Source organism: Microtus pennsylvanicus, chromosome 11 (assembly GCF_037038515.1).
Source record: "Microtus pennsylvanicus isolate mMicPen1 chromosome 11, mMicPen1.hap1, whole genome shotgun sequence".
NCBI classification, from domain to species: Eukaryota; Metazoa; Chordata; class Mammalia; order Rodentia; family Cricetidae; genus Microtus; species Microtus pennsylvanicus.
In genome coordinates this window covers 85542494-85567752 of record NC_134589.1, presented here as the reverse complement: position 1 = coordinate 85567752, position 25259 = coordinate 85542494, and the positions used below count along the sequence as shown (strand labels likewise).

Genomic DNA, 25259 nt, shown 5'->3' with positions numbered 1-25259 from the left:
ATTTCATAATTTAGGGATGGCGTTCGAAGGTCCACGTGTTTGAGTTGGACGCAGTTTTAAAATTTGGCCTCTATTCGGAGAGCACCTAGGAGTATGTCTGTCCATGTGGGGGTCTGTGTGAGCACTGAATTTTATTCTTGTCAATAACGCAAATCCCATGCTTGTATGCTTTACTGATTTACTTCAGCTCTTGAAAATGCCTCCAGTGAATCTAGTGGCTACCCACGGACCAGCTGTAAAATAAAGCCTACCTTAAATTAAAGGTGAAGCTACTTAGCATTTGTCCCTCAGCCTGTAAGACTCTAATGAGTTCCTTTCGGACATTCATGAACTTGGGCCTGAAATGAGGCTGCAAAACCCACGGCTTGATCTAAATTGCTCCATTGTAGTTTCTAGATGCAGTCAGAGCAAGCAAAGGTGTTGAAAACCACCTTTCAGTGAAGACTAGGACAATTTTGTGAGATGCAAAATGATATTACGTGGTGACAGTAAGCACTACGGCTTCAGAGCAGGGCTGCATTGTTGGCCCTGTGGGCATTTGAGGTTATTCTTCGATGTGGGGGTGCGAGTGTGCTATCCTGTGTATTCCGGGGTGTCCAGAACATGCTTGGCGTCCCCATAGGTGTGTCAGTGAAACATCCCCTCCTTGTAGTGACAACCAAAATGTCTCCAGAGTTTACGAAATGCCACCTGTTATAGATGCTGAGAGTCCCCCTAGAGGAGAGACATGACTCTAGCCAGCCTTGGTTCACTTTTCACCGGGCCATCTTCCAGCTGTGGGACCTTGAACGAGGATTTGACCTCTCTGAGCCTTAATTTCCTCCTGTGTAAAATAGAGGTAGCGGCACTTTCCAACTGTAGGGTTTCTAGGAGAATTAAATTACATAATGTGAGCAATGCACTTACCACAGGGTCTGGCAACTAGTCTTCACTGACCTGTAGCCGCTGCTGTCATTAACTACTTTGACTGTCTAAACTATTCCAATCACACAAGCTACAAACTCTAGCTGCTTCTCTGCGTGAGCCCAATTATTAGGCACTTAATCCCAACAGAGTAAACAGAGAAGAAGTGGTCAGGGAATCTTTCCAAGAGTGCCCTGGAAAGACACGCTGCTTCTTCTTCTGGGTGTAAGCAAAGCTTCTCCTAGGTCTGGGCTTGTGGGTAGAAACTCAGCACCTCGGCGCACCTCTGCATCCCTAAGGAATATGACCAGATGCAAAACTCGGTCCTTGACAATAAGGAAAAAGAAACAAAAGCAAAAACAAAACACACAAAGCAACAGAACAAACAAGAAAAGGCATCATTGCCAGAACCACCTGAGCAGCCGTCATGCCTGGGCCTCGAGCTTGTTTCTAGCCATGTTTTGCTCTGGTTCATTGATAACTTCTCTCAGTCCTTATGTGTTTTTGCATCTTTCCAGCTGTAGGACTTGAACAGGTCACAGGCTGGTGAGGGCAGGGCCTACTCCACTCGCTGCCATGTTCCTAGTCAGCAGGGTAGTGCCTACCTCTGAAAAGGACTCGAGATGCCTTCCTCAAATGGTCTCATTTCCCTTTGCATAGCATTTATTTTCTCAGCACTTGGAGCACATTTCCAGCGGCAGGTGAGAGCAGCCCAGTGGTCTCTCTACTTCACATCTGAGCTCCCCCATAGTCTTCCTAGGCAGCAAAGCTTCTGACAGTAAAGTAAGCTGGCCAGGAATGGCTGGTGCCTGGCTGGTCCCAGCTTGGACACTTGCTTAAGCCAATGACTTCTATAAGCTAATTGATCAACCATAGACCTGTTGGCTCCTATTAGAATGACCAAGGGAAAGGTCTGCTCATGTTTGGTATAAATGTAATAGACTTTCCTGAATATTTTTGACAAGCAGTTGGTTGGATCTGTACACGTGGAGCCTCAGATGCAAAGGACCAATGCTGCCAAAATTCAGGAGAGTGGGTTTTATGAAATCACTTTGACTCTCTGAATGGCTGTTCAGATGTAGGTGTGTCATAACTTCCTGCCCTTCTATAATTGCCCCAATTTTATTCAAGTCCCCAAATGACAGATGGGCCAATCACAGCCATGTAGATTATTCTTGTGTTATTATGACCACCAAGCATACAAGTTAAGGGAGGAAATAGTCATCTTGGCTCATATTTTTGTTGGCCTCAGTCCGTAGTCAATGACTTCTCGATTCTGAACAGAGCATCATGGCCAAAGGGCCTGTGGCTGGGGATAGGTGTTCGTATCATGTGGGGCCCAGAAGGAAAGAGCAAGACAGGAAGCAGCCCAAGGTAATATATTTCCAAAGACAACCTCCCCAGTGATCTACTTTCAGCTTTGTCCCTACCTCCTAAGTTTCTAGAACCTTCCTAAATAATGCCACCACCTTGTTACTAAGCATTCAATCCATAGCCTCTTAGAGCAGGGTTGGGGGGAGGGCAGACATTGCATATTCAAATAAAAGCAGTAGCTGGAATGAGCACAGACTACATGGTTTGGAATTTCAGGATGTAGTTGCTGCCTTTCTTCAGGGGACCCTTCACTGTGGTGCCCACCTGCCACACCCATCCATCTCTATTTTGAGTGGATTGCGAATCTCCTACAAGCTTATACCCAGGGCCTGATGATGCTCCGGAAGACTAGGGCGTTTCAATGCCTTCAGCCTGCCACAGCCTGCCCTCCCTCAGCTTGGTAGCAGACAGCTCCGGGCTATTCACGCCTAGCATCCAGGTTTAAACCAGCTCTTTGTGGAAAAGAAAATCCAAAGGGTGCAGAGGGCGGCTTTCAGATGGGCTCAGCTTACCTAAGGGTAAATTATTAAAACACTGAAACAAACAGTCACCAACATGTAAAGGCTGGTATAATTCACACAAGTTTTAGCTTCTTTCAAAGAATTGTTGGCTCTGATTATATTGGACCTAGATTTCATCCAGTCATGGAACTGGAGGTTCTGGTGTTACTCTGAAGGCATTTGAGCTCAGAGATTTTACTAATCACACTATAGAAAAACATGTATGTCTGCATCCTATACGGCCTTATTTCACTATGACCTACAGTCAAATGAGAGGACTTCACCTTCCATTTTAACATTGCAAATGAGTAACTGGGGCCTGAGGAGGTTCAGGGGCTTGTCTAGGTCACACATCAGGAAAATGGTAGAGCTGGCACTCAAACTTGGGCCTACTTAGTCCCAAGGGCCATTTTCTTCCATGATAATGAGCTAACTGCCTCAGTCGGGGGGCAACTCCAAAGCTCTGTTCTCTGCAAGGCACCCACACATAGAGAGATTCCCTTTAAGAGTGATGTGGGGCTCATAAGCCTGCCAGCTAGCTCTGTATAGCATTGTCAATTGAAATTCTGGTGTGGCCAACCCAGCTTCTGTTTGATGAGTGGAGACCACTCCCAGTATCCATCAAACTGTCATTTTCCATTTAAATAAAGGAAATTCTTCTCATTTGATGGAGGAACCCTCACTAGAAAGAGCAACTGAATGAGAAGACTCCCTACAGATGGCGCACGCCTTTAATCCCAGCACTCGGGAGGCAGAGGCAGGCGATCTCTGTGAGTTTGAGACCAGCCTGGTCTACAGAGCTAGTTCCAGGACAGGCTCCAAAACCACAGAGAAACCCTGTCTCAAAAAAACAAAAACAAAAAAACAAACAAAAAAAGCAGAGGCTGAAAGCGCTCCTGAGTTCTTCAGCATCCTATAAGCCCATAGTCTCGGCTAGCCCTTCCCAGCCTGTCCTGCATGTTTTAGGGAACAAGGCTCACTTAGGTCAGTATTACTCCAACCAAAGAAAAGAGCTGAGGAGTCAGACCACCCCAAGAAAGCTTCCCCTTTGCCTGCCCTCCTACAAACTCTCCAGAGGACATAGGACCAGCCATTCGTCTTTCCTTTTATCTCCAGCCAGACTGTCTTTACAGGGGATCTTTCTCAGAACCCAGCCCTATTTCCATACCTGGAACCTTTGCAGCTACTGTTACCTGAAGTGATTCCCCTTCTCCCTGCTCCTTGGCAGTGTGCTAACTCCGCAGGCCATCTTGTTATAGAAAGGTCTCCCCCAGCCTCTTACACCCACACGGTATCATAAAGACCTGCAAGGCCCAAGAATCCCCTTAGTACCTTCACCGCCAAGCACACTGTATTAGCCCAGACCTTTTCTTGCTCTGGAGAAATGTCTGAGCTCACTAATACATCCCCAGATCAGATTCATTTCCTATAGATCTAGGATGCTCAGGAAGGAATTCCAGGGGGATTTTAGGAGCAAAAGGAATGGCCTCTCCGCTGTAAAACAGATACAGAGTTTTATGCTTGAATCCCAGTTTCTGGGTGATCTCCTAAAAACTTGAAGGCATGTATCCTGCAGGGCAATAAAAGTGAAGGACTTGCAATTTGTCTCAAGCCAAGTTAAGACTTCCCCCTGCAGAGGACGACATCCCCTGACTTGAGTGGCTTGTGGCCTCTTGCTTCATAATCACACAGCAGGAAAGAGCATGCCTTGTGGACTACAAGTCCTTTGCTTTAAACCCAGCCACGCTACTTGCTGCAGCGGAAGTTTGGCAAAGTATCCACTTCTCTGGTCCTCATCATTTTGAGGAATGGGCACTGTGGTTGTGAGGATAAGGTGAGAAGGCACCTACAGTCCTCAGAGAAAACACACTCAGTGATGCTGACTGCTCCTGTGTTCTCCCTCCAGGGGATGCTCTTCTGGGTGCTTGGTTCACTGGCCTTTTGCGGAACAGTTAGAGAGGCAGCCTGAGTAGCAGGGTGATGCTATCCTACCACGTTCAATGTTGTCGTGGTTTGGGGTGGTGTTCCTCATGCTGGCACCATCACTGAAGATTCAGATGTTCAAATTCAAGCTTTCTTTTCCTTTGGTATGGAAAAGTGGACCACATGAGCATTCCGGTACTTCTTCCAATGCAGTGTGCACCTGAGATAGCACTGTGCACACCACCCTATTCCAAGTTCTAGAGCAAGAAACTGTCCCCTGACTTTCATATAGAAGAAGGTGCTTTCCACTCTAATAGACAGAGCAAACATAGCAGTCACAGCATACTACATAGTCAAGAAGCTCGGGCTTCATGTAACCCCACAAGCTACCCGACTCTACCAGGCTGCTTTTGTCTTAGGAGGTTGCTTCCCAATGCAACAAACATCAAAGCAATTTCCTGCTTCCCTATCTTCCCCTCCAGCATCTCCCTGAACAACTCACCTGTTATGAAGCTTACCCCATAAATAAAAAGATGTATTTACTGGGGGGAGGGACATATGCCATGTGGAGGTCAGAGAACACACCTGTGGAGTTGGGGCCTTCCTTTCTCCTTTGTGGGTCCCAGGGATTGAACTCAGGCCCCAGGCAGCAAGCACCTTTATCCTCCGAGCCATTTTGCTAGCCTATCCCAAATATTTTTTTTTAGAGGTATTCAATTGGTGTCACCTTCATTATTCAGCTCATCTTCCTGCCACCACTTCCCACCTAGATGATGGTGACAGACATCTTGCTGGTCACCCTGCTTTAAGCTTTGCCCATCTGCTCGCTTTTCTCAAGATAACCAGAAAGATCATCTTACAGGGCGAATATATCACCCTTCTACAATTCTCATACCCCCCCCCCACACACACACACACACTAACACTACTTTAAAAAGCTCATGATGCCATCCTTTTTTTTAATCAGCCAAAGCCCCAATAATATGTCCTTCAGGACCAACATTACTGCTCCCATAAGACTCTTCAGAACTCTGTTCTCCAGCCATGCTTGCCTTCTGCTAGCTGTTTCAGAGACAAGAGCCTGTTCTGTCTGAAGCAGTGTTCACACAGACACACCCGGGAAAGCCCCTCATCAAGCAATGCTCACTCTCCTCCCATGAGCCACTGTCACTCTTCATATCCCTCAATATAAGTTATGCTGATTATTATTTTCTCACAGGACTCCATTTTCTCTGTCACAGCCCTCAGCACAGTCCACAGTCACATACCGGGCAGGACCATGACTGGGTGGCAGACTGGATGCTTTCCAAGATGGAATGCAGTACTGGACAAATAACTAATGTACCATTGGTTTCGTTCGGCTTGCTGCTTTCCGGCAATTCAATTCCTGATCACGTTTTGTCTGGATTTCAATAATAAGAGGAAACATTTTCCTGTTTTTCACTCTCATGATCCTCTTTGGTTAATGCGTCCCCGCTCCTACCCCGACTCCACGAATTAAGAGATAGCGGATATCAACTTCTCTACACTAAGCCAAAACCAGTTTATTCTATCAGCTCACTCATCAAAGACATGTAATACTGCTAATCAGTTTCCACTTCGTAGCAGTGGACCACGCAGACAATACTCTTAACATAATTATAGCAAGGGCCAAGAGAATTGATATTTAAGCCTGCTTTCTACAGGCGCTGTTTTCCTCAGCTTTAGCATGCTGGGAGTAGTTCCAGGAGACCTGTTTAACCTACAGAGTCCTTCAGGCCAGGTCTCCCATCAGCCAGGCTTTCTCCAGATGTTTGTCGCTTTCCCCAGTCCCACGCAAACCACTAAGGTCATATGGAAGGATGAGCTGTCAATTCTTCATCCTTGTGGAAGGCAACCCTCTGGGGCTACTGTGTCCTTCTCGTTTTGCCACTTGAACTTGTCCCCATTCTCAGATCTCAGCTGAACTTTCCCCTCCATCTGACAGGATGATCAGAGGCTAGCTGCATCTAAGCAAGCTTGGGGACCCAGCAGAAGACATTCACAGCACACCTGACCTTGCTTAGACCAGACTCTCACCAACCTGTCCTTCACTGCCCATCTCTCTCAAGAGCCAAACGGCCTTTCTGGTGTTCAATATAGTGTTTGACATATAATGGGAGCTTAATGGAATTATAGATTAGGTGAAAAGGGTAGAGGCAGGGAGAAATGGAAAAACAAGCTTGTTGGTTTAATATTGGGGCCCCTAATAAAAAAAAAAAACTGTGAGACTCTCATGATCTTAGTGGAGGGAGATGACATAAGTAGAAATCAATACCAGTTAGTCTATGATCAGGGCAGAGGCTTGATAGCATGAATTAGAATTCTGAGAATCCATTTCCTCCCACTCAAGAAAAATCTAAGGCAAAGAAAGTGTTAAAAAAAATCTTCTGGACTAGGTAGAGGCAGGTGGACAGACAGCACAGTCTGCACACTGGGTGTACATATTTGTCAGGCAGCCTTTGTGTACCAGTAAGGAGTGGGAAGGGACACCGTGAGCCTCACCTCTGACAGCAATAATCATCCTCCAACACAATGTGCAACGCAGACAGCTCCGTTTCCAGGACACTAATATCAAGCAAAGCAACGCAGCTCCAAGGGGCTTCCCAGGGCTGCTCCAAACCTGTCCCTAGGCAGCTCCACGCAGCCTACAACAAAAATTTATATCCTCCAAGAGTGATCTTCTGACCTTGCTGTTCTCAGAGCCACTTGAGGACAATGAGAGGGAAATGCCGAGGTGTGTATCTGACTTGCAGGCATCTATCTGCTCTGGTGATCTGGTGCTGATGCTGATGGGATATGGGAAATCTAGGTCACTGGTGAGCATGTTCTCCTTCTATAGTCCCATTCCAGCTGGCTTGACGTCTCTCACCCCCTCGAAGTGAAAGAGACGACTCCCTCAGGATCCAGCACTCTGGCCCTGCTCAACAAGCCCCACAGTGTTGCTCTGAGGAAAGAGCAAGCTATGCCTCAGTTGACTTTAATGCCACTGTCACCATCATCCTCACTAATGCTTTTGAGATGTCACCAATGCCTAGCACCATGCCTCATCGTCCAGCCCACACATCAGCTATTTGGGATGCATGTCCCTTTCACTTGTCATCACGAATTGCATGTTGAAGTAAAATGAGGCTGAGAACACAGGATTTACTGAAACCATGTTTGAACCCAGGCCAACACTACTCCACAGGTCTAGCTCCAAAATTCCAGGTGCTTTTGTCGAAATCACCATTCTACCATCTTTGGCTTCTTCCCTCAGTCCTGATGGCTGTCCGTTCCTGCTTTGTATGGGGAAAACACAGCCTATATATGTAGCCCAGAATCATGGCTTGCCTTACAAGGAAGGGCAAACCAAATTTTACATTTCTCTCCTAACTTGACTTCTTACTTCCTAGATCCGGTCATATAGTTGTCATTTTGGGTTTTAATTTGTGTTTTCTCCTAAGTAATCTTGTCCTTGCACTTCTGTCATCAACTCCCACGCCTTCTGTGTGCTTTACAGATGAAGAGAACACTTTGTTGCTTCTCTCCCGCTGATCCTAAAGACAGTGCCACCAAGGAGTAATGAGAATCGCCACCAAGTTGTATTAAGTGCTTCTGACTGGACGGGCACTTTTCTGATGGCTTTATAGGTGTGTCCTCTGTTTTAAAGGTCTCTAGTGTCTTCTGAAGGAATAGTATTAGCCATGTATGAAAAGGGGAAGATTAAAACACAGGGATGTTGATTTATTTACTCTCCAAAATGGACGTAGATATCAGCAGGGCCAGTAAGGAAACCTAAGTAGTTAGTTCTCACAATGAAAACATCTGTCCATTGGACTTTACTTTCTAAACTATTAGACCTCTGCTGTACTTTAGGAGCTCTTGGTAAGTCAGACGATGCAAGCCATTCACAGCATACCTGAACTCAAAAGACTCTGGACCCCTCTTGAGAAGGCTGCTGCAGACTGTTGGAGCTTCTCATTACCCAGCAGCGGTGGTGTCAGCTTCCCTACCATCTGTCCAAAGTGCTGGGATTTCCTGCCAATTTCTGTGTCCCTAGGCAGTAAGTTGGCTCAGAACAGCTCTGGGAAACAAAGGCCACCCCCAGTCAACAGCCCAGCAAGGGCTGTGGCACATAGCCACAGCCTGGCTCGATACAGCATCCCTCGTAATAAAGTCCCTATGGAGGCAACACATTAAAGTCCCCCCATAAGGGTATGGAGGTAGATAACAAGGGACAATCTCTGGGCCAGAAGAAAGGAAGCCGAGGTGGCAGTCCTCACAACCTACTGTGTGCTAGATACTGCTCCTAAGACCAAATGAGGAGGCTAGGCCAACAGATAAGACTAGACATTATCCTGGACCACTTTGCAAGGTATGGTATGTGTGAGCACAGGACTTCTTCCTCGGGGACAAACCTCATGAAGTAGTCAGAGGATGTCACTCAAGGACATGGGTTGCAAGTAGGATAATGGATGCAACTAAGGATAGAGAGGAAAGGTAAAGGCATGTGGTTGGAGTTTAAGTTAACAGAATACTGGAAGACTACAGGGAGTGTGATCCTACTGCCAATAATACAAAGGGGATCAAGAAATACATGCAGATTTATATCCCATACACCAGTCAGGGAGGATGACAGTCAGGTGGGTGTGGATGGTTAGGAGTGAGGAATACCTACCCCTTGGTCCCCAGACAGGTCACCACCACTTAGCCTTTCTTCATCCTAGTGATAAATGGGCTTAGGACTGGCCTAGACTACTGACAGTGACTTGTTCTGTCTGAATTGCCTTATTTTTGCAAGAAGACAGAGAGGGAATGAGAATGTTTACATATGAGACTTTTAAAAAATGATATGATTTAACCCAAGCAGGACATCCTTATTTTCATGCAAACACTATGGACCCATCATACCAGAAATAAATAGAAGGGGTCCTGTCGCCTGTGATTGGCATGACAGACAAGTGGGGCTTCTGCTCTGAACTAGCACAGAGAACATGTCCCCCAATGGGATGCTATTTCAGTCATGGTAGAGAAGACCAGGAAGGGATCCAAAAGAGGAGGAAATGGATCACAGGAAGGCAGTGATAGCTCTTGGTCCCACAGGAACCACAGTACCAAAGTTGGGGACACCCACAGCAGCCCTTCCCCTGGGGCTTCATTCCCTTACTGCTTGAATGGTGCTTGAGGTTTGCCAAAGCTCTACGTCAGGCCTCTCGGACACAGACCGTTGCACCCCGGTGATGTGAATGGTGGCAACTATTGGCAGCATCTGTGCTGCAGTACGCTATTGGCAATGCCAGAAACTCTCGCCCTTTAATGGTGCCAGCATCCTGTGCTTCTGCCAGCCGCTGGCTGCCCTGAGCTCTCTGTTCTTCTGGGATGAGCTCCTACCGTAAACTTCCCCTTTTCGTTTCTCTAGTGAAAGTTTTCTGCAGTGTAGGCAGGGATCCAAAAGAGGGAAAATCACTGCAGTTCCCAGCAGCATGCTGCAGTACCAGCGTGGATGGCATGCTGCAGAGTGCAGGACTGCCATATGTCTCTGGAAGGTGGGCAATGATTGCCTGCTAGGGCTAGGGGTTCCTGACAGGCCCGGGCAGCCTTTCCAATGATTCTGCAATGGTTGCTTAGCTTCCTCCAGCTCTTACGGAAGTTCCCAAATCAAATCACATTTTGCAGTTCTCATGGTCCTGCCAGACATTTTGGTCAAGTCTTTCTTTACCCTTAGGGTTTTCTCAGATGCAAAATGGCAGTGATGAGGCCTGGCTTGTAAGACCTTGAAGGGAGTCACACATGCGCCACCTTTGAGTGCTTTGAGAGCATCAGCAGAGCTATTGAGGAGGGAGGGGCTGAGAGCTGATGTTCTAATCAGGCAGATATGCCTGTCAAACCAGGAGCAAAGGGTCCTTTGGTATGGAAGAGGTCACTTAGAAAATGTATAGGTTGAGATCACCAATTACAAATAAAACTAATTAAAAGGGGATGAACCTCTGGTGTCACTAAACTAAAGGAAATGGTCCTGGGGGTAAGGAAGTGTTTCTAGCTTTCCTTAACACAACTGGATCCCACCGACCATGGAAACAGAAATTCAACATTGACCTTAGGCTGTTGCTATTCTGTAGCCTCAGGGGGAGTCTTTCAAGCAATACAAGTCATTGCTGTGGGCCACTTGTCTTGTGAAGAGAAGGAAGGGAAGTGGGACACTGTCACTCATTCCCACCCACACCTGTCCTGTTTTTGCTTATTTCTGAAATGCATGATGAGGAAGAAGAAGAATAAAGGTAAAGAGTAAGGTGAAGCTTTCTTCTCTAGTTTCTTTGACAAATGCACTTAGTGGCCTAGAGAGCTAGGGGAATAATAGCCATGACCTCCTCTCTAAGGAGCAGGGAGCTGGTCTCCTCCCTCAGTCTGGTCCCACAGGCTGACCCTGATCCTGATTCAGATGGAGGTCATGGCTCCATCACCATTCTTGACACTCCAGGGGAGAGCAGGCTGTCCTAGCCTTCTACACATGCCACTAGGCTTCTGCCTTCTATGCTACCCAAGCAACTCCACCAGTGTTTCCTGAGCTTCTATGACTTTCCAGGAGCCACAACACCTAGGATACATACCTGCAACACTGCTCTTCAGGCATTTAAAGATAGAGGAGAGCAGCTTAGAGACCTGATTTCTCATCTATGAAATATAGAGGATTATCTCGGGAGTTTTGGCTTGGTTTTATAGACATCTTAGACCCTAGGGTAAGACTCAGAGTGACTAAGATTCCCCACTTTTCCTAGAACAGCTCTGCTTGATTCTGTTGCAGATATTGATTTACTGCTTGAACTTGGAAAGATGATTCCACTACTAAGGGAGAGTTGTGAACTGGTGAATAAGATTCTCCCATGTTCCAAATTCTAAAGCTCTCCATTTTATTACTAAGGTTATATTAGTCCTCGAAGCCTCTGTCTATAAGAAATCATTCGCCCATTCAATCATCAAACATTTAAGGAGATTCCTACCATGCAGGGAGCAAATAGACAGTAAATAAATGAATTAACAAGTTACGAAGACAGAGTCGCCCATTATCCAGAGGGAAATGGGAGGTAGAAAAGGGCAGGAGAGAGTGCTGTGTCTGATTAGCCTTAGAGCCTAGGTTTCACAAGGAAGGGCCAGTCTTAGAATATGATGGGGAAGATCGCTTTAGAAACAGAAGCAAGAGTGAAAACCAGATGGAGAGAATGACCCTGGCCTTAAAGGACCAGGGGAATCAGGTCACAGAGAGCCTAGGAAGAGTGGTACAAGGTGAGAGGGGATGAGGAGGGTGGCAGGGGCAGTGCCTGTGGGACTTGAAGACTACAGGAAGAGCTTAGATTGAACTGAAGTGCAAAGGGACATCATCTTTGGGGAGTTACATGGTGGGGCCAGTGGGGTCTGACCGTACTATGGAAAGAACGCTGAAGCGCTAAATGCAAGATGGAGAATAAAGTGAGCAAAAGTGGAAAACACTCTCGGGGTGACGCAGATGCCAGATAAAGGAGACCTTAGAGTAAGTATCTGGGGCTGTGCAGAAAGGCCCAATGTGGCAGAGAGGAAAACGAAAACAAGATTCTGTCACCAGTATATGTTATCTATGGTCTTTTGATATTGAATGCCTGCAATTTTGGATCTTAACCTCAACTTCCAGAGACCAATTCTGGCTTCTGCTTACCCATTTTGGAAAAAATGCCAAAAAGTTGAGTTAGGTTCCTTTGTCTTTTGGAGCATTTTGGGGGGTGATATGGCTTTAGATAGACCCCAAATACGCATTCCCCTCTTCTAGAAGGCCTATGGAGCAAGATGTTGGGGCAATCTCCGTATTGGAAACATGGATAAAAGATTTAGACCATAGCATCAATTCTTTGATTTTAGACATGTGTGCGGTAACATCTGCCAACGGATTTGAGCAAACAATTCAATGAATACCAATAGAAGAGAATAGATTCTGAATTCAAAGACTCGGGGGCCAATGATCAGTAGTGGCTGTGAAGGGCCTCCGTAGACTCAGAACTGTGCCTCAGACTTCAGACATCACGGGGAATGACTAAGACCCCCCCCCCTTTCTCCTTTAGGAATATGTTCTCCCGCCAGGAAAACAAGACCACATAAAAAATCGACAGATGTCTAACCAATGAAAGAAACAGAATGAGTCATCAGGACCTTGAGGCTGATAGCATGTTCGAGTCCCATTCCTGAGACTTGGGTCAATTTTTCTAATCCTCTTTAAACCAGAAGCAATGCTTACCAGCTTCCTAGTAGGGATTATGTAGGATCTGAAAATACTTTGTTAAAAATGTGGCATAAATAGTAAGAGTCATTGCTGACTCCAACTACAGAAAGAGAAGGGAGAGGGCAAACAGGTCAGCAAATAAAGCTGTACGAAAGAAAAAACAGTGAAATTAAGAGCCGCCTGCTCTTTCAGACCCAGGCCAGCTGGCCTTGGTGAGTTCCCATTAGAACATCCCCATTGTCTCAGTGTGTGGGTGCACCCCTCGCAGTCCTGAGTTCCTTGCTCGTGCCCGTGCTCTCTCTCCTTCTGCTCCTAATTTGGACCTTGAGATTTCTGTCCGGTGCTCCAATGTGGGTCTCTGTCTCTGTTTCCTTTCATCGCCTGATGAAGGTTAATATTCAGGAGGATGGTTCAGCGGACAATGAGGACTACTGAGAACTTAAGAACAATGGCAATGGGTTTTTGATCCTACTGCACTTACTGGCTTTGGGGGAGCCTAGGCAGTTTGGATGCTCACCTTACTAGACCTGGATGGAGGTGGGTGGTCCTTGGAATTCCCACAGGGCAGGGACCCTGATTGATCTTTGGGCTGAGGAGGAAGGGGGACTTGGTTGGGGGATGGGGAGGGAAATGGGAGGCGGTGGCAGGGAAGAGACAGAAATCTTTAATAAATAAATAAATAAATAAATAAATAAATAAATATAAAACAAATAAAATAAAAAGAGCCTCCTGCTCAAACTCACCAATGGCTTCCCAGTATCTAAAATGGGGATTGCCAGCCCATGGCCTCAGGCCCATTCCACCATCTGTCTTATGAAAAATGTGTGTTAAACACAACCACAGACATTGTCTACACATCAATTACCATGCCATTCTTCTGCCGTTAAGAGACATGAACGACTTAAACAGAACTATGACGAACACAGTGAAATATTTACTATTTGCTCCTAAGCCTGAAGGTTAAACCCCAATTAACAAAGAAAAGTGTTCTCATAGTTAAACAAACGTGAAATGAACTGTATCTTTTCTCCACGTCACCTACAACTCTGTGTCACGTTCGGGACCGCTTTCCCATTCCATCCCTGGGTGGCATTGCAGGATCTCGTCCTCCTGCTGCAGTAGGGATGTGGACTATTCTTCTTCGGAGTCTGTATCCTGTCCACTGTACACAGCTCTAATAAGCCTCCAGGTTTGACCAATTGAATCTGAGTCATATACTGGGAAATCATAACATACTAAAAGGATGGATGTATTTCATTCATTCTAGAACTACTGATAATACATCATTGCAAAGGAAAGAAAGCTGAAAACATATTTAATCTTAATTAAATAGGTATGCAAATATTGGTGCTGTGCTAGCTCTAGAACTCTGTGCAGTGGATACGGTAGTGTGCACATAAGAGTCCCGGCTGCTTGGAAGACTGAGGCAAGAAGTCAAGGACCGCTTGAGCAATATAACAAGATCTCACCTCTGAAATAAAAAATTTTAGACTGCTTAATGATATAGAAGGCAATGATATAGATGACATGTGATTAAATTCATTTGTTCTATGACCATGCGCTGAAGATCTGCTCTGCGCCAATTCAGGGGAAAAAGTTGAGGGTCAACTGTCACTACATCCTGTTCTCAGGGGAGCTTCTAGTTTTGTTGAAGAGGCAGAGTGTCGGGACATAATGACACCGCCAGAAGACAAGGACATAGGACAGTGTGTGAAGCATGGAGGTGACAGGGTGCTAGGCATGGTTCCTGTGACGGCCACTTTCATGTAGCTCCCCTGTGAGCAGAGGCAGAAGACCCAAGAGCCACGTACAAACATCTCGTACCTGTATTGCAGTCTATCTAATGAGCTACCATTGACCTAATGACCGCCTTAGATATCTCTTGCAATCATCACAATTATGTGAAGTTTTATATAGGCCAACTCAAGTGTTCCGGGCCAGCAAGAGTCCAAGCCATCACAGGTCAAAGCCTATGCACTCATCTCTTCCTGGTATCACCTGCACACACTCCAGAACAGGGAGCTGGAGAGGCAGAGGAAGCCTGAGGCAAGCAGCTCACAGAGGGGGCATGCGTGGCTCTGACTGTCCAACAGATGGACCCTGACTGATTCTCTGAGGACCTCCGATATGGGCGAAAGGCCTAGCCGGAATACAAACAGTTGATTTGTGTTCAGGAAGTCAATGATTAAGGGAAAACTACTGTAAAGATCAGCTCTGACTCCCAGGCTTCCAGGCGTGTAGCAGGATGCTGTATGGCTCTAGGGAACGATTCTGGACTCTGGCCAGGTTTTAATTAAGCCCTAACCACCAAGGCCAAAGGAACTCCCTATCAATTAGTGGATAGCCGAGAGCCCAGGAGACCTAAGGCCTCCTGCAGGCTATGTCTTTCAGCCAGGTGAACTCTCCAGGATAAAGAGCCCAGGGACTGTGGGGACGGAAGAGGTAGAACACAGATACAAGTCTCACTGAAAGAGAAGACTGCCTCCTACACGTCCTAGGTTCTGCCTAGGACACAGAATTTTCACATTAGCCTAATGATTCAGATACTCAGTTTTAAGTTCTCAGTCTCTACCTGTACCAAATGCAGTGCAGGTGAAAAAACTTTAAATGCTCATCATTAAAAAATAAAATCAAACTTTGAACAATTATATGGAGCTGGAGAAATGGCTTAGCTGTTAAGAGCACTTACTGTTCTTGTGCAGAGGCCCCAAGTTTGGTTCCCAGCACCCACTTCAGGTTGCTCACAACTGTCTAACTCCAGTTCCAATGCTTCACTGGACTTCCCAAAACCTCACCCACATGTGCACCCCCACATATGCAGAACTAAAAACAAATTGTTAAAAATGTTTAAATAATATCCACTCAAGAATGAGATATGACATTCCCCTTCCTTTATTAGCAATGATTAAAAAAAAAAAACCTAGTTGTCAGGAACTGACCAAGTATAAGGGCAGAGGCATTGGTGAAAGGGCTTCTGTACACATGGTAAGGGTGAGAGATGCCAAACTTCCCAGAATGCTAAGTGAAACAGTGACAGTTTCAGCAGAGGGTTAAATATAACTACTTTCATCTATCAATTCTTCTATGAATCTATTCTGAGGAGATAATAAGACAAATGTGCCAAGGTTCACACAGAACACATGTTGTTTATACCATCATTAATAATACCAAGTATTTAGGAATACCTAAATATCATCAAATGGAGATTATTCTGAGATCAAGATACACTACACAACAGAGTCCTGCCCCTAGTTAGAAGGCTAGCAGGAAGGACTCTGTGAGGCACAGTGTGACACTTCCTTCATGCTCATGGAAGGGAAGGCTTCCTGTCCATCATTCTATCCTCGCAAACAGTTTGCCCACAGACTGTGCCATGAGAAACAAAGAATAGACCTGTCCAAGCTGGTGGTGTGCAGTGGCTCTGGGTGATGAAGTATCCGGTGACTTTTTTTTTCTTTCTTTGTGAAAATACTTATGTTATTTGAATTTTTATGAGTGCATGGTATCTTTACAAATAGAAAATCAATTGTATTTAAAGATCAGATGAAAGCTTCTAGACGGGACATAGCTTTCCCAGAACAAGGGCCGTGCTGGAATTGGAACGATAGCGGGTTTTGGAGGAGAATGTAGAGGGAATTTGAAATTTGCTACAGGTTTTGTGCAGAGTGATTTAAGCCCCAGAGAAGCTAGCAAGGTCCACTGTTTAGGGGCCCGTGCTCGAGTGTCCATCCTTAAGCTGAAAGGCCACTCTGTCATTTTCCAAATAACCAAACTTGGGACAAATTACTCGCCCTTCTGTTTCTCCATGTCCACATCCATTAAATAAGAAACCGCTATCTCCTGCCTCTAAGAGTGTCATGAGGGCTCAGAGAGGAAGTGAAAAACAACCATCATAATGCCTGGCATAGAACCGAGGGCCACAATACACCGGCACTCACAAGAACCAGCTCTGTCTTGTTGAGTTCACGTTCTTGGAAATGATGTGATAATGAACAGTAATGGATAATTGGAAGATGAAATCCGTAGAAGCAGGCATTGGGATGTCTAGGCTATGAAGTTCAAGGTGAGGGTACAAGATCTATGGGATCGGGCCTGTGACCATCTCATCAATCTCAGTTGCTCACTTAGCAAGATGAGACTCACGTACAGAAGGCCATGTTGAGGATTTAGTGCCAGATGCCCATATAGTACTAAGTCACGGTGAGTTTTCAATACATACTTGTTACTATAAACATGCAAGAATTACCTGACTATGAAACAAGCAGCAAGCTTGCTGTTCTCAGAGGTATCTGGGTAAGCTAAGCAACTACTTGCGGAAGAACACAGAAATTCATTCATGAAAGGACCAATTAGACCTAAAAAAATACCTATGCAAAGTCATAGAACCATGGAATTGACTTTAAAGCTGTTGGTTGGCGTGACATGCAGGGTGACAGGGTCATCACCTTAGGAAGTCACATGACAGTGCCCTGGTCAGAGACTAGCCTGATTTACAGGACATTGAGCCAGTGGTGATAATTCTTCCAAACTGCTCGTCCTTTCTTTAACCCAGTTCTACTGCTTTGGGAAAGCTGCAGAGGGTGGTTTGCCCAGAGGTGAGCTACAGAACCCATGGCTGGCCACTACTGGGTATCATCCCATTTTACAGATGACAATAAAAATGTGAAGTCCTCCAGTGAGACTGTATCCTAAGGCATACTGAGAATGTGAAGGCGATTAATTTCAAAAGCCTTATGGCAGCATCTCATATGGACTTTAGTCTATCTTAGGATCAGGCACACATACGCACCCAGCCTCCGGGGGTCAGGTGAACCCTCTCAAGGCAGTAGGAGTGGGGGATTATCTAGAGCTCTAGAGAAAGCAGAAGACCTAGAGAAAAAGTGTAGGCTGCACCCTCCCTGTTACACGGGAACCGGCAAACAGCAAGAATTGAGTGTAGAGTCAAGAGTTCTGGCTTCAGGAGCAATGGGCTATTGCTAGGGAAGCCAAGAGTTTGAGTCTGCTCAGTAAGATGGTATGCCACACAGATTGCTCTCTCTAAGATAACCAAGTGCATTCATCACTTGTTTTCTCTCAAGATCTCTTGTTTGACCCAGCCAGGCTAAGAACTCGCATCAGCCACACCTCTCTGACTTGCTTTGGTAGGGCTAGGTTAGGTCAGAACAGACCCCCATTGCTCTCATACCTGTAGTGATTTGGTCCCAAGGGGGCAGAATCAAAGCTCCTGACTTGAAATTGCAAAGACACAGGTTCAAATTGTATCTCCTTGACCTTCTGTGAGCCCTGAGTATTCTCTTCAGTCAGGATGATAGTTTGCTTTTCTGTTGTGTTAAATAAGGTAATTTGTGTTGGAAAGACAGTGGGGGCAGTTAAGAGGGCCAAAGTCTGGGCTTCACAGTTTAGGGTCAGAGCCCAATTCTACCACTAGCTGTTTATCTTTAGGTGTGTTCCTCAACCTTTCTGAGCCGCAGGGTCATCCATTGTAAAATGGGAGGGACAGCACCCATCTATGTAGGAGTTTGGTGATGAGTGAGCACGTTCAGAATTGCGGAGTATTTGCCCCTGCACCTGCCACACTAGTGGCTACTCAGTAAATGTGAGTTGTTATGATTAATGTGTGGAAAGCCCTCAGCATGGTAAAAAATGAGTATTCAATAAATGGTGGTTGTTATTCTTACAAGGTACATGCTCCTCGGAGAATTTCATGCACATTTATCTCCTTGAAAGCAATAAAAATGATGGCGTCCGAGAAGAATCTTGTCCTTAAGTAAATGTCAGTCATAGCTGGGAGAAGCCATGGCTCTCTTGTCCCTGCAGGCTACCCAGAACCTCCACCTGCCCTGCCTATGTCCAGGCTCTCCTCTGCTTGCTGAAGGGACCTACCCTTCACTCAGCCATCCACTCTCTCAGCACATGCTCACTAAGCACCTACAGGCAGCCCAGAGGAGGGCTGGAAGCCCAAGCACAGAATATAAAAGGTCCCGCTGCATCCCCTCTAGTTACACAGCGGTGGGCAATACTCACTAAGTAAGTGTACACGCAATGGTTGTTTAATGGGATGTGGCAGTAAAAATTCCTTGTGATACCATTTCACGGCCATTTCCACTTCCTCCTACCTCCCTGGCAAGTTATCAATATGTTGTCTATTAAAATTCTGTTTTAATTTCAAGAAGGTTGTGCAAATGGAATCATGCAAAGCGAGTTTTGGAGATAGTCTTGCTTTTCCTTCTCCACCCGAGAGATGTATGCCAAAATTTTCTTCTTTTTTATTGCTGACTAGTATTTCACGTGTTGGAGGTAGCATAGACATCCAAGATGGTGTGATCTGCCATTAGGAATGTGGCTAAGGAAGAAGTCATTACGAAGGCTCCTTAAAGATGTGCTATTTAAGGTGGTTGTTTATGAATGAAGAGCAGATGGCTGGGTGGCGATTGCAGGAAAAGGAAGTGATCTAGGTAGACAGGGATTTTTCTTTAAGGACCTGCACCCCCAAGGGCACCCCATTCACTACGGGAACTGAGAGAAGGCAACATGGCGAGTTGATTGCTAGATACTCTTACTCAAAGGAAACTCAATGAAGAGGTTAGAACTTGGTGACTGTGGTTTCTCCCTTTTCAGGTACTTCTTGACTGCTTATAAAGGTTGTCTGGTCTCCACACTGACCCCAAAGATGCAGTGACCATGGTTCTTAGTTGAACACCTCCAGAAAAACCTGCAGAAATGACCCACTGCCCACATGTGAACTTCAGCCGAGACTCCACAACAGAGCCCAGCCCTCTAAGTCTCTCCGATGCCTCGATTCTGCCCTACTCAGACCCTGCTGGGTTCAGTGAGGGTATTTAAGAAGTTAAGCTTCTTTCACTGAAACACAGGAAAGCAACATGGAAGAAAATAATGGTCCCAATGGAGAAATTTCTGATTGACGTACGTGGGGAAGCTCCCTTAGGGACATCGTGTACCATGTAAGCAGCAGAGCCCAGGGTCATCGCCTACTCTTTATATTTACATGCGATGACAAGAAGATGTGTTTAAGGCTCCCATAGCCTTGCACTGCAATTCAATGCTCTGGGAAAGGCAGCCATCTGGTCTAGACACAGCAGGTTCATTTCAGAATTCACACATTCCAAGTGTGGCGCTATCCCCCAAATGGTACTTCTGTTGTCTTTTTGGTTCAAGACAGCGAGCGTCTTCTAGGATCAGAACTTTTTCTTGGAATCCACTGACAGGCAAGCCCATCAGTTCTCTTGGTAGGTCAGATGCTTCATAATTAGCCTAGCTCACGGATTATCTGCTCAGTGATTATGACTACTGTGACATAATATTTCAACTACAGGGGAAGCATTCCAGACAGCTTCTAAGTCGCACAGTCAGGCTGGGAATGGCCGGTGGAGCTTCCTGCATCAAGAGGAGTGGACCACTACACCCTGCTTGGCTGTTCTCCTTGTCTCCATCTTTAGATACTGCTCTAAAGACCTAAGGGAGATGTGCCCAGGACAAGTGTGTGATTCTCCTCTCTCTCACTGAGGCTCGATGGCCCAGCAAAGTATGAAAGTGCGGCCTGTGCTCCTAAAGCGAAGCAGTCTCGAGTCTGTGGAGCTTGTAAAACAACCACACCACCGCAGGAGCAAATCACAGCAAGTGCGATTCAAGGAAGATGGGAACACTAAAAGCCCGACTGGCGTGACGGAGGTTGATACCCAAACGCCTGAAGACCCGGGTTTAATGGGGAAGACGCAAGCTTCCCGGCATCATCATCCCACAACCTACTCTCTGTCCTTCCCCAGGTCCCACAAGGCAGGAGGCTTTCGCAGCATCTCTATCCAGACCTCCCCCAGTCTTAGAAAGCACTTCCCAGTTTTCAAAAGGAAGAAACTCACGTCTAGCAAGTCCCTGGTGGAAATGCCGACAGCATCCCCAAGCTCCATCCAGGTCAACGGCAACCTCTCTGAACAGGATGTTGTGTCCTCTGACCTTGCCTTCCTGAGGCTGGCTCAGCATCTTGAGGATGGGCCCCGAAGACTCAAAATGCCCCACCCGTTTCTCCCTAGGATGTCCAAGGTGCAAAGCAATGGGCCTGTTAGCTTCTGCTTGGAATCTGGGACTTGGAGGTCCTCAGAGAAGGCAACAGCTGCCATTCAGGTTCCAGAGGATATTTGTCACAGTCCAACCTGGGAAGCTCGAGAGGCTACTTTCAGCTCAGAAAGCCCAGCTGCAGAAAGCAACTCCATACCCACTTTGGTCACCATGTGTCCAGGGGATGGGCAAAGAGAGCTGACATCAGACCCGGAAAGAATCCCCTCCTGCTTAAACGCCAACAGAAGTGCCAACAACACCCCAGGCACGGGAAAACTCACACCTGAATCGCTTTTGCCCAAAGATCACCCTGACAACAAAGACCTTGGCCTTCTGTCATCTCAGTCAAAGATGTGTGCTCCTTCACCATCACGGACTCATGGCTCCTCTGAGCCAGGCTCTCATAGCCAGCCTGCCCACTTAGGAAGAGCCTCGGATTGCACAGCACTGAGTGACAATCACCAGGACCTGGAACCACTCAAAAGTAGCAGTGCGTCCAAGCCTGTCCCTGTCTGTTGGGAGCATGTGACAAAGCTCCCCAGTCAGTCAGATAGCCCGGAGCTTCAGACTGGTCTTGGAAGTGAGCATCTCCCGTCCTCACTTCTGAGGCATGAGGACAAGCGTCAGAGCAGCAGGGAGCTCGGTGGTAGTAATCACAGTCACCTGGCACAGGGGGAACTCTGTGACCTCCAAGGCCGGCTGCAATCCGTGGAGGAATCGCTGCACTCAAACCAAGAGAAAATTAAAGTCCTATTGAATGTGATTCAAGATTTGGAGAAAGCTCGCGCTCTCACGGAAGGGTAAGGTGAATTTCTTTATATTGAAAACACCTCCGAGTGGAGTCATTTGCTGGGAAGGGGCAGAGTGAGAGCACAGGTCACCACAAACAACATCTTCCTAGTGCTCATGGCTTGTTGTTTGCCCAGATGATAACTGATGCCCTCCTGCTCTGCCCGGGTTTTAACAATCCTCTATTTGGCAGTTCTGAATAGACTCCCATGGTTAACTCTGTTGTTTCCAGGTTTCAGCAGGTTGAAGAAAGGGACTAATAAAGGACAGGATCAAAAAATGGTTTATAAAAATGAGGGTCCAGTAAATGATGGGGCCGGGAATAATGGCAGGCAGTGTCTTCCTGTCATCTGAGGGAGTTAGCAGTTTTGCATTGCTGTAGTTTTTCACATGTGTTTGTCCCGAAAGGCTTAAGAAAACCACTAAAGTAGGCTTCCTCTCTACTGACTACTTTGATGACTTGGGCTAGTCTGACATGGACCAACCCAGTTACATGAAAATGAGACCCAAGTTCTGATAGAAGAAAGTCAGAGCATACTGCCCCAAGTGATAGGCTCTGTAGTGGTATGGGAACATCAGGCAGTACTTGTTGAGGTGTAGAGTTCATCACTCTCGAAAGGCTCTAAATACCAAAAGAAAGCAATGGTTGAAGCTCATCAAACAAAGTTGGAAAGAGAAGTAACTAGCTGGCAGTGGCTACTAGGAATCAACCCAGGCTGCCTTAGGAGGCTAGGCTGATAAAGAAACACCAAGCCCAGGGATCGGGAGTCTCCATATGCACCAGCTACTCACTTGCAAAATCCCCATCTTTCAGGACCAAGAGCAGGAGAAACACATGACACTTGAAAGTGGCTAAAGATGTACCAGGCATCCCAGTAACGGGAGGTTCCATTGCCCCAAGCTCATCCATCCTCGTCCTTGCATCTTCATGTATCTTGGGGGCATCATGAATACTGAGCTGTGGGTCTAAGACCACAGACTGAGTTAATAGAATATGGGTCCCCCATGGCTTTTACCTCTGTGTTTATCCTCAACCTGTTCTGTCTTACAGGCGGAACTTTTATCGGACTGGCCAAGACCTCAACAACTGCAGCACCTGTCAGAACACGGCATGCATCATATACAGGTATCAGTACCAACGGTGAGCTGCTCAGCAGAGCAGGAAGCTGTGGGTCCACATAACTCGCTAGCAGAATGTCCTAAGTGCAGAAAGCTGGGAGAGGCGGAGACAAGTACCTGAGCCTTAACGTGGAAGGTGTTTGCGCAATGCTTCATCTGGTTCTAAGGCAGGGACTGCTTCATTTCTTATCCACGGGGTCTAGGAGTAAATCCCCTAATGCAATAGGTAACCAGAACAGGTACCCATCCACCTCTGCATCTCATCTCAGTTATTTGTCAGGAGGTGGGAAGAGAAATCCAGGAAGTTTAGAGGTTTGCCCAACTCCTGCAGAACATCTTGAGAGCCAAAGGGGCCAGGATTGGGACTCGTGTTGAGATTTTCTAATTCTAGTTTCCCTATCTCACTACTTCCTCTCTACACCCAATCTCCTGTACCATGCACATCTTCTGTGTCAATAGCTGGAGTACTTTGTGTTCACTGGGAAATACACTATTCCTTTCCAGTGCAAGACAAATTATTAGACCCATGTTTGAATTCCCAAATCTGATAGCAGCCTGCTTGTTCTGGCCTCAGTTTCCTTGTGTGTAGAGTATACATAGTGACCTCTGAATAGACTGGCCAGGAAAACAACTGGCGCAACATCTGGGAATGCACTTGGAGACTGCAAACATTTGCACACACCTGAAGAGTCACTGCTGTTAGTACTGGAGAGATCAGTGGTCTCCTCACGCAGAAGCCCTCTTGGCAGGACAATGGAAATCCAGTCAGAGCACTCATTCTAGTTGACAACATCGAATTTTGTTGGGCAAAAGAGTATGGTTCTGATTTCTGCATGACATTTCTCTTCGGAAAGCGAGACAAAGGGCCTGAGCAAACCCCTGCTCCACCAGGGCGCCCGCCTTTGCTCAGAGCTTTTCCTTCCCTCCGCAGGAACCTGAGATCTCATCCTAATGAGGTACCGCATACCTGGAACCCAGCCAGTGCTTCCATGTAGGCAGAGTTCAGAGCATCTTCTCATTGACCTGTAGGCTCCCTACATGGAAGACCCACATGTCTACACCAAATAACAGGAGTCTCAAGACTACTTACAAAGTCCCCCCAATGCTAAAAGCACTCAAAGCAATAACCCACCCCTCCAGAAAAGAGGATTATTGAGACAGGCCTGCAGTGCTGGAAAGAGAAGCAGGAAGTCTCATCAGTCGCTGCTCTTTAATTTCGATCTCTCATCTAAAGCACATTTTCTAATCACTAAGAGTACAAAAATTATTCCATGTCTAGACAGTAAACTGGGATTTAAAAAAAAAAAACTATTCATCAGAAGCAGGAAGAATTGATTTGGACTAACTTGCACTTACATTTTAGACGGAATTCCTTCAAGTACCCAGGTGATATTTTCTTTTTTAATATGGCTTATGTTAGTAAAAGGAGCATGTGATTATTTTCCCGTCTAATTCGAGTTTCATGACCTTCCCCTGAGCAAGTCATTTCTGGCTTCTGGGTTTCCTTGTTGGAGAAATGAGAGGCTTTAATTAGCTGGTCCCAATGGTGCCTTGTAGTTCCGACACGGTGTTACTCTAAGCTGAATCAACAGCGGGAATATTTGGTAGAAGTGCGACTTTCTAGGGCCTGAGAAGGTTTACGTTTTCCTAACACTTGCCTCGAACACCCCAAGCAAGCATGCTAAGGGAAGTTACATCCCAGCTGGTACTGCACACCTTCATGTTCTCCTCCCGCTCCGCACCAGCATGCATTGTTTGTGTCTGTCCCTCGAAACAGTCAGCCCTTGTTGACATTCAACGTCTGGCTGCCATCCCAGGTAGAATCTGTATCCTTGCTTCTAAACCACCTCAAAGGAAAGGACAATTAGTCTGATGAAAGCAAAAAGATCAGAGCAGCATCTCTGTCATGGCAACAGTGAGATGAGAGTTACCATTTAAGGAAAAAAAAATTCAAATGACTTCAAACTTGAGTTGTGTCCTGGAAAGTCAGATCTTAGAAGTTAATGAGCAAGTGATGTGAGATACCCGTCCGCTCCGCAGGCTGTGGTCTCTCTCTCTGATGACAGATGGCTCCAGTGCCCGTCACTGTACATAAAGCACATGGTACATGATGGATTGCCTACTCGCTTTTCTTCCCCAGAGAGGCTGCTAAGTTAGCAACACATACGGTTTGCTAAGTGGTGCTGCCCACAGGCCTCACCTCATCAGCCACAGGCTATGGCTATGCTCCCCGCTCCTGTCAGAATGATGAGGTCACTGGTTCTAAGAAGCTCATTCTCTTTGACCCCCATACTTCCTTGGCTCCCTCCTCTTGCCATGACTCTCTTGGATAA

The 25259-nt window shown here is 46.3% G+C and overlaps 2 protein-coding genes across 2 annotated transcripts in view; one reads left to right on the top strand and one right to left on the bottom strand.

Annotated features, from left to right (window-relative positions):
- Dock2 (dedicator of cytokinesis 2) overlaps positions 1-25259 on the bottom strand; it is a 400319-nt gene that overhangs the window by 155069 nt on the left and 219991 nt on the right. The window lies entirely within an intron of this gene.
- The window catches only part of Insyn2b (inhibitory synaptic factor family member 2B), a 103891-nt gene that overhangs the window by 62436 nt on the left and 16196 nt on the right, over positions 1-25259 (top strand). Inside the window, exons 2-3 of the mRNA XM_075941340.1 lie at positions 19564-21818; positions 22859-22933. Coding sequence (XP_075797455.1) covers positions 20476-21818; positions 22859-22933 — 1418 coding nt within the window. The 5' untranslated portion in view covers positions 19564-20475. The remainder of the gene's footprint in view (positions 1-19563; positions 21819-22858; positions 22934-25259) is intronic.